Source organism: Phaseolus vulgaris, chromosome 2 (assembly GCF_000499845.2).
Source record: "Phaseolus vulgaris cultivar G19833 chromosome 2, P. vulgaris v2.0, whole genome shotgun sequence".
NCBI classification, from domain to species: domain Eukaryota; kingdom Viridiplantae; phylum Streptophyta; class Magnoliopsida; order Fabales; family Fabaceae; genus Phaseolus; species Phaseolus vulgaris.
The window spans coordinates 42,115,665-42,131,681 of NC_023758.2; the positions used below are offsets into that span (position 1 = coordinate 42,115,665).

The 16,017-nt window shown below is 33.3% G+C and overlaps 1 protein-coding gene across 1 annotated transcript; it reads left to right on the forward strand.

Moving 5' to 3' along the window:
- Positions 1-896: 896 nt before the first annotated feature.
- LOC137809784 (sulfite exporter TauE/SafE family protein 3-like) lies at positions 897-4,262 on the forward strand. Its single transcript, XM_068610864.1, has 12 exons — positions 897-1,126; positions 1,311-1,470; positions 1,965-2,165; positions 2,249-2,313; positions 2,412-2,442; positions 2,530-2,612; positions 2,695-2,781; positions 2,889-2,939; positions 3,132-3,353; positions 3,441-3,534; positions 3,705-3,845; positions 3,920-4,262. Exons 1-12 carry the CDS (start codon positions 962-964, stop codon positions 4,009-4,011), a joined length of 1,392 nt encoding a protein of 463 aa, XP_068466965.1. The 5' UTR covers positions 897-961; the 3' UTR covers positions 4,012-4,262.
- Positions 4,263-16,017: the final 11,755 nt, after the last annotated feature.

Genomic DNA, 16,017 nt, shown 5'->3' on the forward strand with positions numbered 1-16,017 from the left:
ATACCAATTATATGAGAGTTTGGTTGGTTACCTCCAACCCCAACAAAATGGAATTAGTCATGAAGAGCCCAAAAAGCAAACATGAACAATGGAGGAGAAAAGGAAACCAAAGAGAAGAGAGGGGATCTCCAAAGAAACCCTAGCAGAACTCTAGGTCTTCAAAAAACGCCTCTTCTAAGAGATAGAAGAACAATTGAAGAGTTCTCACTCATAACATTCAGCTTCATCCTTAGAGATACACTGATAATTATTCCTTCCTCCTAGGAGTTTTTCATCGTAAAGACTTTTGTCTTTCATGAGTGGTAAATATATGCTCCTTGCTTACCATTAATTTGAGCCATAGAACAGCGACCCCAACAGTTTAACATTAGAAAAACATTAACAAATGAGTAATACAATTAAGAGAATCAATCTTGAACTAGGCGTCAAAACCAATAAAGTGGGAGGATTAGCATAAAGGGGTGCCAAAAGTTGTCTTTTTTTTTTACCTAATGAAAAATAATGAAAATTCAAGGTATTTTGACCAAATTGTTGTTTATATTCTATTCCAATATTAAGCCAAAACAGTGTTAACCACAAAAGGAATATTCCAATGGAGTTATGATAAAATCATAATACAAACCGAAAAGAAAATGGAAATTCACAAGTATTTAAACATGGTTTCACAAATTGAAGCACAAGGCATAAAAGACGAGATAGCAAGAGACCAATAAAAGCATAAAGAGGCCTGCATTATTCTGACCTGAGATTTGTTTTCTTGCACCTAAATTTTGATTGAATTAAAATAACATGATCTACGAGGGAAGTTCCTATTTGAAGTGAAGATTTTGAAAAAATCTATATAACTCTTATGGTGCTGCTCATTTGAGGCAAATTAAGCAAGCATAGGAACATCATATCATAGTACTAAAGGGACTAAGATTTTGAATTTTGAAAACAGCTGAGTATCTTAAGAGACATAATGGGTGTGCATGATGTATCACAAAGGTGGGATGTGAAATGGGTTGCTGCAAAGGTTCTCATTGCTTTGATTCTTGTTGTCACAGTCTCCGCTGAGAACACCACCTCAGAGTCAAATCACACTCTAGACGTTGATAGCAATCTTCATTACCCCCACACTTGGCCGGTAAGAGAGTTCACAAATACTCTGCTAGCAACTTTCATACCAAAATAAGCTGTCATAAGATTTTGTTATCACTCACTACAGTAATAACTTTATTCGGGGCAATGCATGTGAATTAGTATTTGTATGTCAAGAACGTTGAATTGAAATTAACTTTGTGTTGTTTTAACTTTTGTGTTGTGTGCAGAGTATGAAATTTGGATGGAAAATAATAGTAGGAAGCATAGTTGGATTCCTAGGATCAGCATTTGGGAATGTTGGAGGTGTTGGTGGAGGTGGCATCTTTGTGCCCATGCTTACCCTCATTATTGGATTTGATACAAAATCAGCAATAGCAATATCAAAATGTAAGAACTACCATTGTGTCCCCTTCCTTTATAATTAGATATTAAAACGTTTTCACGAAATTCCGACTATGTGATCATATTATTAGTTAACATCACATTTTAAGTACCTGTGATTCCATTACGGTTTTGTTTAAAAGACTTCTGCATGATTTACCACCAAAAAAGTGTTTTCACATTAATTTTTCATTTAGATATGATGATCTTGATAATGTCAATACACTTCAGGTCGGACCAAACAATCTTTATAAAATGTATATTTATCACATGATTTAAATGTTAATATGCATAAACTATTCAGGACTCTTGACCTCTAAACCACAGAGGCGTTCTGAATATCAAAATCACCTGAAAATGGCCAAATTCCTCTTTTAATAAGTAGCTATTCATCTTATCTGCTCTGTACTTGTGGCTATTTTTACCTATTTTTTGAATACTATTCTTTTGAAACTTACATGGATGGAAAATAAATGCATGTTTCCATACTTTTGGTGAAGGCATGATTACTGGCGGAGCAACAGCAACTGTTTTCTACAATTTGAGGCAAAGACACCCCACACTTGATTTGCCTGTGATTGATTATGACTTAGCACTTCTCTTCACACCAATGTTGATGCTTGGAATCAGTATTGGAGTTGCTTTCAATCTCATTTTTCCTGAGTGGATGCTAACAGTTTTGCTAATAATACTTTTTGTCGGTAAGAATCACTGAACAAAATTGAGACACTATTGATTTGCTCAATTAATTTCTTTCATCTGATGTGATCTGAATGTCAAACAGGGCTTTCAATTAAATGCTTCTTTAAGGGTGTTGAGACATGGAAGAAAGAAACCATTATGAAGAAGGTAATTAATTGCTCCATTAAATACCCTCTTTTGTACTTTAAATTTCTTTCAAGTTTTGTATTCTGATTCTTGAGCATGCATCAATGTTATGATTCCAGGAAGCTAAGAAGAAGAATTCACGGATTAGTGGTAAGTGGTTTGATATTATTTGTATTCTACCTTTCTGTATATATAAGTGTTTATCACACATGACTTGCTATTTTTGAATCTAATCAGACATTGCAACTCCAGAAGATGCTGCACATTATATTCAGACAGAAGACCCTGCAAAAGAAGATACTAAAGAGCCAAGGAAAAAGGTAGTATAAAATGCTGAACGTTATTGATTCCATATATTTTAAACATCTGTTCTTTCAAATGAAATCTAAAACTGTCATCCAGGTTTCTATAGTTGAGAACATTCGTTGGACGGAACTTGGACATCTTTTCACTGTCTGGTTCATGATACTTTCTTTAGAGATTGGAAAAGTTGGTACCTATGAGCTTTTGCACTCAAAAATTGAGTTTTTCATTTCTTGCATCGGAGTCATTGACAGCATAATATGATGATAATATATGCCTCTTTTTTGGAACAGAATTACGCAACAACTTGCTCTAAAGTGTATTGGGCCGTGAATCTACTTCAGGTACGAACTACTATAGGAGAATTCAATTTCTGGAAACCGTAGTTGTCAACTTATATTTTTGAACTCTCCTTAATGAAGCCAATATGGCCTCATAGTTGTTCATATATTTTTGGTTGTAGGACCTATGAAACCCTCAGTGTCATTATCATGGTGAATATTGAATTCACTTGTTTATTTATTTTGGTCATTTAGGTCCCCATAGCTGTAGGAATGAGTTCATACCAGGCCATGAGACTATACAAAGGGCAGAGAGTGATAGCATCAAAGGGAGATCAACAACGAAAATGGCGAGTGTGGCAGTTAATTCTATTTTGTGGTTGTGGAACACTTGCCGGGACAGTTGCTGGTTTGTTAGGCCTTGGTGGAGGATTCATCTTGGCACCCCTTTTCCTTGGATTAGGAATCCCTCCTCAGGTACCTTTCATTCTTCTTTCTGTCATCAAGTCTCTCTATGTACATTTTTCATGGAAACCACTCTGATTGGGTAATTTTTTCACAAAGGTTGCAAGTGCTACATCCATTTTGGCAATGGCCTTTTCTGCATCTATGGCTGCTTTGGAATATTACCTTCTCAAACGTTTCCCTGTTCGTTACGGTTAGTACGCATGAATTAATGAAGAATGTGGTAGATGAGGAGTAATTTTGCTTAGTTCCAAGAGCATGCACCTAGTAGTAGATAATTTTAATGGACTAATAGCCTAATGAAGCAATAACTTGTGATATGTTATGGGTATTTGATGTTAAAGTTTGGATATGGTGTTGCAGCCCTTTACTTGGTAGCTGTAGCCACTGCTGCTTCACTTGTTGGACAGCATTTGGTGAGAAAGATGGTTGCCGTATTGGGGAGAGCATCTGTGATCATTTTCATCCTAACCTTCACACTTTGTGTTAGTGCAGTTTTACTAGGTAAGTGTAAGATGGTTTTATTTGCAGAGTGTAGTTTTATGAGCCAAATGTAAAATGCTTTTATGTGATCACAGGTGGATCTGGAGTTGCACACATGATTCAAAAGATTGAACATAAGGAGTACATGGGATTTGGAAACCTTTGCACGTACAAGGTTAAACATTAAGGCATAACATTCAAGGGCAGGGCTCCTTAATGCAGTTTTGTATTGTCTTTTGTTGCATTAGTGCCACATTTTTGTATTTTTATGTTGGTGTATACTTTAATTCACTTGAAATACGAAAATTCATTGTATTACTTTTCAAATTTCAACAATTAATCCTCTAGAAATATTTTGAATTCACATTTCCTTGGGAAGCCAAGGCTTAGGCCACAACATTGGTTTTCTCTATATTTATGTATGTGTTTCATTTCTTTATCTTTAAAGTTGAATCGAAGCAATCTTTGATTTCTGTATGTTTAAGAGCCTCCATGTGATTAATATCTCATCTCATCCTTCACTGGGTGTAATTTCTTAGAATTGTATGTTTTTAAATGAAATATAAATTCCCCGCAATTGAAAACAATAAAAGAAAAAACTGTATGTAAAACCTACAAAAAAAATTGCATGCGAGGTTATTCGTATATGATTATTGTGTCAAATTCCACCCCCACCAACACCTCCAACATTCCCAAATACTGATCCTAGGAATCCAACTATGCTTCCTACTATTATTTTCCATCCAAATTTCATACTCTGCACACAACCCAAAAATAAAAACAACACAGTTAATTCCAATTCAATGTTCTTGACATGCAAACACTGTCCACGTCCATTGCCCTGAATAAAGTTATTACTATAGTGACTATTTGAAATTGAAACAAAATTTTATGACAACATATTTTTTTGTGAAAGTTGGTATCAGAGTATGTGTGAACTCTCTTACCGGCCAAGTGTGGTGGTAAAATTTGTTAGCATGAAGATTGGTATCAACGGCTATAGTGTGATTGGATTGTGAGGTGGTGCTCTCTGCGGAAACTGTGACAAGAAGAAGCACAGCAATGAGAACCTTTGCAGCAACCCATTTCACATCCCACCTTTGTGATACATCATGCACACCCATTATGTCTCTTTAGATACTCAGCTGTTTTCAAACTTCAAAATCTTAGTTCTCTTAGTACTATGATGTTCTTTTGCTTGCTTAATGTAACTTCAAAATCTTAGTTCTCATGCCTCCGACCAGGTTCCTTCGCAGATAGCTTATGCATGCAGCCTGCCACTAGCTTCACAATTTACGCCCAAAAATCTAGAATTTATTATGTTACATTATCAAGATTTAAACGTCATTAAAATTAATTTAACAAAACGAACTATATTGACCATGAAACCAAAATAAGACATTTCAAAATATCAAAATGATAATAACAAGAGTTAAGAAGTTAACCATTTTTAGTCAAAAGTAATTAATTATAAAAAGGAGTTAATAAGTTGTCCTTTTTTTTTCAAAAATAATGATGGGTAATTAATTGGATACATTATTTAATGATGGGTAATTGGATTCAAAAATAATGATGGCTTTGGTGATTTTTTTTTCCTCACATTATTTTAACAAGATCACCGAATTGGGTCTAGACCCACTTTAACGCGTTGAGCCTATTCGGTCAGTCTTATCGGGCTACCTGATGGTTCAATTTACTCGGCACAATTCCTAGTAGTCCCAAGAATGGAGAAGGTCGTCATGCTTGACTTAGACCTCCTCGAACTGCCATAATGGAGGAGGTCGACTTGCCCAACTTGAACCTCAAGCTACCAAAATAGAAAAGGTTGACATATTCAATTTTCTCATGATTTAGATCAAAATAGAATACATCCCGACTTTACTCGGTATGTACAATCAAATATAAGACGATACACAACAAAAGTGTAACTTTTCTTCATCTATAACCTAAAATTTAATATGTTGTACAATATCATGACTTTATTAATGTTTAAGTTGATATCAAATTAACAACCAAAAAAAATATTAACTTATGTTACATTACGTTCACATAACAGTAAAAACACCTTATTTAATAAAAATAATAGAGTAGATCCAAATCAATTATGAAGTCAAAATGTTATTTGATTAGACATAAATTTAATTGATTAGAAAGAACATTCTAATAAATTAAAACATGCATGGCCTCATGTCTAATCCATAAATTTAATTGATTACAAAGAACATTCTTCCCTCCTCCCTATTCTTTCTCTCCTTTCATATCACTACAAATCAACACTGTTTGGTCCTGTTGCTGTTTTTTTGAAGAAATACAAGAAACCGGTTTTAAGCCAATTTCTTGAGTTTATAAAGAGATATTAGGGTGAGTGTATTCTGTTTTTTAGTGAGCTTGTCCTGTTGATCAAAGTATAAACCAGCACACATAATAAGTTTGAATTTTCTTTTTGGTAAGTGGGTACGAGCATGCTGGATGTGTAAGTGAGTTGGGGTCCAGTTTTTTTTAGTGTATGTTAGGGTGTTGTCATGCTTTTTTTGTTGAGAAACTTAGGCTTTTAGCAGATGTTATAAACAGAGATTTCACTGCATGATGTAATAGATTTTTATGTACTTCTAGCCTGCAGGGTTTGTATAAGGGTTGAGACACCCTAAAATGTCCCTTAATTTAATTTTATTAATTTTTTTTTTAAAAAAAAAAACTACAAATCAACCCAATCAATCATAAAGAATAAATACACTTTCTCACAGCTTTCAAATTCAATTAAAGAGTAAATAAATCCAACCAAACACCCTGTAAATGAATAGGCTCCACATATCAACATGTTTCGAAGTTATTTTTAAACTATAATAAAATGGAAAAGGGTTATAATAATATGTCAGTTCAATGTGATAAAAAAAATTCTTTCATAAAATAATTAACCATATCTATTTTTTTTTTTTATCTTTGATTGGATTGTGATGCAGGTAAAAGTATGGTTTTCTGGAATACATAAAAGTAGGAATAAACTAATTATAATCAATTAAATTATTCAGAATATTAGAGAAAAAACAAAAAAAAATAATATTTATTTGTAGCACTTAATGTTGGAGAAAATTCAAACTTTAATAAATAAATAATGTTAGTTAGTTAAGATTTAAAAGATAACAATGACAAAAAATAATTTTAAATAGTGTAGCTAAGATTAAATAAAAAATATTTAGTTAGTTAAGATTTATTTTAGAATTTACACAAAGATTTAAAGATAAAAATTTAATTTATTCATTTATTATGCAAGAAAAAAACATATCAAGAAAAAGAAAAACAAATGGAAAATTTATGGTTAAAGAAAGTGTATCTAAATATTGTTATTATTTGGTTTGTAAATTTTTTTCCCTAAATAAATCAAGAAATATAGATTTTCCGTATTTATAATCTGATATTGATGTATGTATATACGTATGTGTATATTTTGCTATATATATATATATATATATAGAGAGAGAGAGAGAGAGAGAGAGAGTGCATGCATGTGTGAGAGCAGTCTTAGTGTTTCTTTATTGGAATCTGAATAGATGGCTTCTTCGTGTTCTTCTTGTTCTGCTCGTTCTGGCTCTTCTTCATGTTCTTCTTGTTCTGCTTGTTCTGGCTCTTCTTCTTGTTCTCCTTCTGCATATGATTCTGATACCTCCACCACTAAAACCACACCCTTCCCCTATCCCACCACTTCCGTCGTAAGTCCCGTCAAATTCGACGGCCAAAACTTCCTCGCCTGGGAGGCCTACGTCTACCTCTGGTTCTTCGGTCAGGGGCTCATCGAACACTTGACCATGAAACCGATCGAAATTGCTAGAGATGAAAGGGAGCGGTGGTTGCGAACCGATTACCAACTCCTTCGCCTGCTTTGGCAATCAATCCAGCCTACACTACGGGTTCAATTCCGTTCCTACAGGTCCTGCTGCGACCTCTGGAACCAGGTTCTGCTGCGACGTCAGCGAGCTACTATCGCTCAATGTTCCAGACCTTCTCGCCCACATCAACAAGTCGCTCCCGGTAGCCCAAACTGTGAACTTGTCTCCCATGTCAGGGGACGTGTTCGAGAAGCTGAAGTTGTCTCCCATGTCAGGGGACGTGTGAGAGAAGATCAACACGTTTCTCGCGTCCTCCGTTCTCCACGCTCTCAAAAACGATTTAGAGTCTATTAGGAATCAAATCTCAGTGCTCTCTTGTTACTTTTCTTTCTCCTTTCTTTGGTCTTTGGTTGGTTTAACGTAGATTGAGTGAGTTTTTTTTTTTCAATTGTGGTTCCTGAGATCAATGCTATGTGTACAAGTTCAGTCTTTGAAGATCAAAGTTTTCTTTGGACAATAAATTTGAAATGATAAGTTTTCTTTGAGTGTGATTTGGAAGATGTGTTTCTGTTTATCTGTTATTTTCAAAGTTCAAGATATGATTAATTACTTTTCTGTCAAATATTTTCTTATTTTTACCCAGTATTTAATTAATTTACTCATGAATTTATTGTGAAGCTAAAATGAAAAGGGTAAAACAAGAAACCTCATAACTAATTTATTAGATCAAAAGAATTATTGTGTTTCTGGGTTTTTATCTCAAATTCTGCATAAAACATATTCTTCAATCCATTTATCTCTGGTAGATCATCTCCAATAAGAATGACATTGTCGTAAATGGTCAATATAAACGACTCTTACTTTATTTTAACTCCCCGCCCACAAACAGTGTGATCTTTTTCGTGTAACGGTAAATATCTCAAACCAAGTTTGTTTTCAACTTGCACATTTTTGCATGAGACTCCTGTTCAAACCTCTATTAAGGATACATGTACCTCCTCCTCCAAATCTCTATTAAGGAGTGCATTCTTTGTACCTGCTGCAATGGCTAATCAAAACTTGCAGCAACGGAAAGAAGTACCTTGTTGAACTTTGCTACTGATGCCAATGTCTCTAAGTAGTCAATACCATAGGCTTCAGCTACAATTGGTATCTAACCAAACTTTGTACCTTTCAAGGGTGCCATTTGCCAGTTCCACCTCTTCTAATGTCCAGTTCTTTTACACAGCTTTCACCTCTTCCAAAATAGCCTCCTTGCACTTGGGAACAGCATCCTTTATATTATGGTTAGATTATGTAGGATGTTGTTAGTATGGGCTGTGCAGGCTCTTATTCTGAGTCTTGTATATTCTATCTATTCATTTATGTTCATTAGTCATAGGTTTCTATTATACTTCAGTTACAACACAACCCCTCCACTTCTGTGAAACCAAGAATCATTGATAATCTCCCTACACTACAGTTGTCAAGTAAAAACACAAACAATTTGGTGAAAGAATTTCATAGCACATAGCTTTAGAAAGTGGGTATTTTCTAACCTCACTCCTTTTCAAATAGAATTAGGGAAATCAAAATCTTCTAGTTAGTTCATGAGATCTAAGTTGCAAATTTTTTTGACTCAAAAATAGAAATGCAGTTTGAGTGAGTTGGTTATGTAGTTTCAGAAATAGTATTACCTTGTGGATCTTTGGACTCATGGCAATGCGAGATGGACTCTAGATGAATGAAATGAAAAATACATTCATCAAATAAACAAAAAGAAAATCTGAGAAAGTGAACTTTAAGTCTAACTCAACCTCACAAAATCAGCTTGTAAGGTGAGGGTTGCACCTACTTATATACAATAATTTTTACCGTCAATGTCGATCTCTAACAGACCCACTTATGTCAAGGATTAGACATCTCAAGCATGGGACTACATATTTGTGGGTGGTCTGATAATGGCTCAATAGTGTGACATTATATAGGCCTAACAAACCCTCCTAGGATAGACTTTGATACCTTCTTAGAAAGTTAGTTTTACACTTAATTCAACCCTACAAAACCAACTTATAAGGTGAAGTTTGCACCCACTTTTATACGTACTTTGGCCTCTAGTCACCTCGAGATTTGGTGATGGGATTTTTCATCACCATCTCAGGATGAGGACTAGACACCTCGAGTGTGAGAATAAATATTTATGGGTGATCTAGTAGTGATCTGATAGCAAGTGACACACATCAGGCCCAACAAACTTTGCTATAATATACTTTGATACCATTTTAGAAAGTCAGACTTACAAAAATGGCTTATAAGACGAGGTTTTCACTCAATTATATATTATAATTTTGTCATATCTTTAGTCAATATGAGATTTACAACATACCTCCCCATGTCGAGGAGTGAACATCTCTAGCATGAGATTACATATTTGTGAGTGGTCTGATAGGGGTGGCAAAGTGGGGCAGACCGTGCGAGCCGGTTCGCGACCCGCTGGAAAAAAACGCGGGGCGGGTTGCTTATTTCAACCCGCATAACTCGCAGCCCGTGCAGGCCAAGTGCGGGGCGGGACGGGTTGGTCCGCATAACCCGCATAACTTTAAAATGTATACTTTTTTTTCTACACCCCCATATTTTCTTCATGTAGCCTCATATTTTACATTTCGAAATTTTTAATAACATCTTACTATGCATGTTTTATGAAAATAATATTATGAGACCATTTATCTAATGCATCTAAATAAATAAAAAATCAATTTTTTTATTTAAAAAATTATGTTTTTAATAAATATTTCTTATGCGGGTTGGCCCGCTGGGCCAGCGGCCAACCCTTATGTGGGGCAGGCCAACCCTGCCCGCTTTTTGTGGGCCAAGTGCGGGGCGGGGCGAGCCAGCTGCATTGCCACCACTATCCCCTACCGGACAAGTGGAAGGGGTTCAATAGGGACCGTTACGATGGAACGACCGACCCTGATGAGCACATGGATGCGTATACCACTCACATGAGTCTGTATACCATGGACGACGCGGTCTTATGCCGGATCTTCCCCACTTCTCTGAAAAGGGGTGCTTTGAGCTTGTTCACGAAGCTCCCTCCCAACTCCATTGGCAGTTTTGAGACGTTGGTGGCCAAGTTCGACGTCTAGTTCGCTACCACCTGACGTCCATCACTCTTGTCATCATCCGCCAGAAGAAGTGAGAATCGTTGAGGAAGTTCATCGAAAAGGTCGCCATAAGCATCCGCAATCGCAGTCCTAATATGACGATGCACCATATGCTCATAGCCCTCCGACCGAGTTCCTTCGCAGATAGTTTGTGCATGCAGCCTGCGACAAGCTTCACAATTTACACCTAGAAAATCTAGAACTTATTATGTTACATTATCAATATTTAAACATCATTAAAATTAATTTAACATAACGAACTATATTGACCATGAAACCAAAAATAAGACATTTCAAAATATTAAAATGATAATAACAAGAGTTAAGAAGTTAACCATTTTTAGTCAAAAGTAATTAATTATAAAAAGGAGTTAATAAGTTGTCCTTTTTTTCAAAAATAATGATGGGTAATTGGATACATTAATTAATGATGGGTAATTGGATTAAAAATAATGATGGCTTTGGTGATTTTTTTTTTTGTCACTGAGACATTAAATATGCCTCCATAGCACATTGTTTTTTTCCTCTCTCGAGTGTTACTAAACCTACGGCACGTTTTAAAAAATAAAATATATTTACTATTGTGAACAAGTTTGTTAGATGCCCCGATGTTTTGGATCGTCTTCTATCATACCATCTAGTGATTCTTCATCGTACGAGGAGTATTAGAATATGTTTTGTCTATGGAAAAATCTAAACATTAAATCTTGGATCACTGATTTTTTTTTAAAAGTAATTATTAACGTTTCATGTTTATGGTAATTCAATTATTGGACATGTAGTTAATTCTTATAATAAATGTTTTTAGTTAAAAGTTGTAAGATAATTTTATCTAAAATTCAATTTCAAAAAGCAATATAAAACATGATAGAATCGAGTATAAAAATCATACAAAATAATTTAACTTACAAAGAAAAATTCACCATAAATACTATTAAGATTACAATATTAATTTTCTCTCAAGTCTCATGATGAACTTTCAAATTCTTATATACAAAACAAAATTGTTTATTATTTTAAGTACACTAATACATGAAATCACTTACTTTCTAGTAAGAGGAATAATAGAGAAAGTTGGACAGTCAACATGACTCTCTTGTATATATGTATACAAAGTAAATACAAGTTTCAAAATTTATCATTATATAATCTCCAATGATAACCAAATTAAAGATGACTTCAACGTAATAATCAACTTCATTAGTCTACACACTACAAGAAAAAATGGTTTTAACGAGGGTTTATTTTTACATTACCAAAGGTTAAAACTTCCATTAAGTGGTTTACCTGGGTTGCGATTTCCCTCGCTAAACCATCTCTGGGGAACAGGGTTTTTTTAAAAACCAGGAAAAGGCTTTCATAACCTCCGTAAAATAAAAACCAAAACACCCACAATTAATATTGCAATGAAAATGCATCAGCCAGGATTCGAACCCAAGTCCTTTCAATAATCAAGGAAGGGTTAACCACTGGACCAGAGAAGTTCTTTGGTCATATTATCATTTTTATTTCACTTATAATTATTAACATAATTTATACATATTAATATTATATTAATATTATATTAACATTAATATTATATTAATATTATATTAACATTATTATTAATATTATTATTATAATTAACATTATTATTAATATTATTATTATAATTAATATTATATTCATATTATTAATATTATTAATATTTATTAATATTATTAATATTATTAATATTTATTAATATTTATTAATATTATTATTAATATTATTAATATTATTAATATTTATTAATATTTATTAATATTATTCATATTATTAATATTATTACTATTATTATTGTTAATATTATTATTAATATTATTATAAATATTATTATTAATATTATTAATATTATTATTAATATTAGTATAAATATTATTATTAATATTATTATAAATATTATTATTAATATTATTATAAATATTATTATTAATATTATTATAATGAATAGTTTCCAGTGTCGGATTCTTCAAAATTTGATACTGCAAATGTAACAAAAAAAATAAATTATGATGATGTATATATGTGATAAGTTAATGTCACTTCACAAACAACTTATTTTTACTTATTGAAATTCATAAAAACAATCTTTAAGAATTGAATACTAATTTCAATTAATGAAGTGCCTTCTAACTTCAATTAATGAATCAACCTCTAAGACCTAAGTTCAAAGCATATTTAAATATATATACCAGTTTAGGCTAAACTCACTAAAAAATTTAATTATATCTATTTATTAAGAATTGAGAAAATATAAAATATAAAATATTTTATTGATGTTTTACAATAAACTTTTGACACTTAAAAAAAAATTAAAAAACTCTATTATTTTGATGAGATTTTAGAATAAATATTTAGAATTTAACGAAGGTTATAAAATAAACCTTTGGAAATTAACGAAGGTTAAAAAAATCTTTGTTATTTTATGGAGGTTTTAAAATAAACCTTTGTAAATTAACAAAGGTTAAAAAAACCTTCGTTATTTTGTGGAGGTTTTAAAATAAACCTTTGGAAATTAACGAAGGTTAAAAAAACCTTCGTTATTTTGCGGAGGTTTTAAAATAAACCTTTGGAAATTAATAAAGGTTAAAAAAACCTCTGTTATTTTACTGAGGTTTTAGAATAAACCTTTGGAATTTAGCTAAGGTTAAAAAACCTCCGTTATTTTGTTGAGGTTTTAGAAAAAACCTCCATTAATTAAATCAATTCCTAAGGTTATATTAACCTCCACTAAATAACCTCTATTAAAACCTTTTTTTCTTGTAGTGACACTTGATTCAATCGAAATATTTTATAGATTTGTAAAGATTTGATTTATGTAATGATAGTGTTGTTTTCTCAAGATTTAGTTATATTTAACTTCAATAGAAATAATTTTTCTTCTAAAAATATTTAAAATTAATATTAATTTGTTTTTGTAAAGTTTTGCTTTAGTAGAAGATAGAAAGATTGTTATACTGAGCAATAATATAGGCATAAGTGACTTTGCCATAGATGTTTTTTAATCTCAAAATAGACTTATTTATGTTATGATGTATACATTTTATTTCAATGATAAGATTTTAACAAAATAAAGTATATGACAAATTATGTTAAGTATCAATGAAAATCTTGGTAATATATATATATATATATATATATATATATATATATATATATAAATGAGAGAAATTTCTACAACAATTAGATAAATGTTGATGAAGATTCATCTTACAATGTTAGGCATTTCTTTAGTTGAAATAATAATTAGTTAAACTTAAACTTTAAACTATTACTCTTACAAAAATACTACTAAAAAATTATTAAATAAAAACTAATTTTAGATACTATTACAAAGTGAACTTTAAGGCTAACTCAACCTCATAAAACCGGCTCATGAGGTTGAAGTTTGAACCCACTTATATACAATGAATTGTCTTCATCTCTAGTCGATGTGGAATCTCCAACATTATGCAAGAAAAAAACATATTTAGAAAAAGGAAAAAAATAATTTGGTTAAAGAAAGTGTATCTAAATAATATATTCTATATTGTATTTATTTGGTTGGTTCTTTTGTTTTGTTGTGTAAAATAGGAAACATATTTCCTTTTTTCCCTAAATAAATCAAGAAATCATATACCTATGATTGATTTTCCCTATTTACAATCTGATACTCTAATATACATACATATACATGTATGTATATACGTATGTATATGGGACGTATCCGTCGGCTCCACAAACACCTTAAAGAATCTTTCTTTATAGTTCTTGTAAGATGTCGTGAAGGCTTTGAACAAGACATTACCCGCCCCCAAAGAGTGTCAGCCAATCAGGTCGATCGGACGGGTGAGAGGCATAGAAATGCAAAAAATAGGTTGCAAAAGGACGTACACCGAACGTTCGGCACACCACACAAAAAGCCTGCATGGACGCCCACATATTCAGGTGCAATTGACTCGGCACCACGTTGAGTGCCTGAAGAACACCCACCGTGAACGTGTCGAAAGGAAGCAACACGTGCAAGTAAAAAAAAAGGCAGTTATACATGAAGAAGAAGGGGGATTCGGTAGATGATTGTTCCCTATATACATGGTCGTCCAGCAAGCAAGGACCGAACGACAGTAAGGACAAGGACCCTATTCAAAAAATCTGCAACACAAGCATCCGTTTGAAACACGGACGCGATCCCAAACACCTTGGGATCGACCCAGTCAAGGCCCTCATGAGGGCTCGATCGCTCAAATGAGCTCGACCGGTCTGACGCGTTGCCCACGTCATCACCCCTTACTTCCTCCATCTCTGGGACAATAGTTTGAATTGCCCCGACTGAAAGGATTTTGTTGGAGGAGGAAGTGGATGAAGAAGACGAAGACGAGGGGGGTTCGGGAAAAGGGGAAGGAGCGGCCGAAGAGGAAGACGTGGGACGAGAATGAGAAGACATGACTAATCCTATGTAGCACAGACATTGACACGGATACTGATATGACACGGACACGAAGATACGTATACTATCTAAAATGTAGGACACGGGGACATGGATCTATATATTATATAATTATGAATTATAAAATTGACGATAAATATTTATGTGCACAAGTATGTTGCAAATTATTTTTTGGAGTAGAAAAATGTTTTTCATGATTGTTTCAAAAGAATTTGTTTCTTATTTTTATAATCATAATAAAAATTTATACAATAAGTTTGAGTTTTTGGAAAATTAATGTATTTTTCCTTTTTAAAATTATGTTAGAACTGTATTAGAATTGTCAGAAATCCAACAAATACTTTTTGAATTTGACACTTCACGGATACGTGTCCTACAAGTGTCATACGAGTGTCGGTGTCCGATATGAGTATCCGACACCGACACACCATTTAAGAGAAGTGTATGAGCTTCATAGGACTAACCTTGGATGAACGAAGACACCAACACAGGTCGATCGGAGTTGTTCAGGTATCGGAGCTCAAGGAATATTAGGAAGCCTGAGAAGTCACTGTTCGCAACCCCTATTTATAGCCCGAAGACGTCTTGGAAGTCCAAGCGTCACAAAAATCTCAACCGTTGAATTTGTTTGATCCAACGGTCCACGTCATTTGGCGCAAAAAAACAACCCCTCATAAATGCATGTCACATCACCCACTCAAGCGCCGACAAGCCATGGGTTGACCAAGTCAGCAGGGTTAATCCATAATTAAGGGTTGTTTAACACAACCCTAAACATA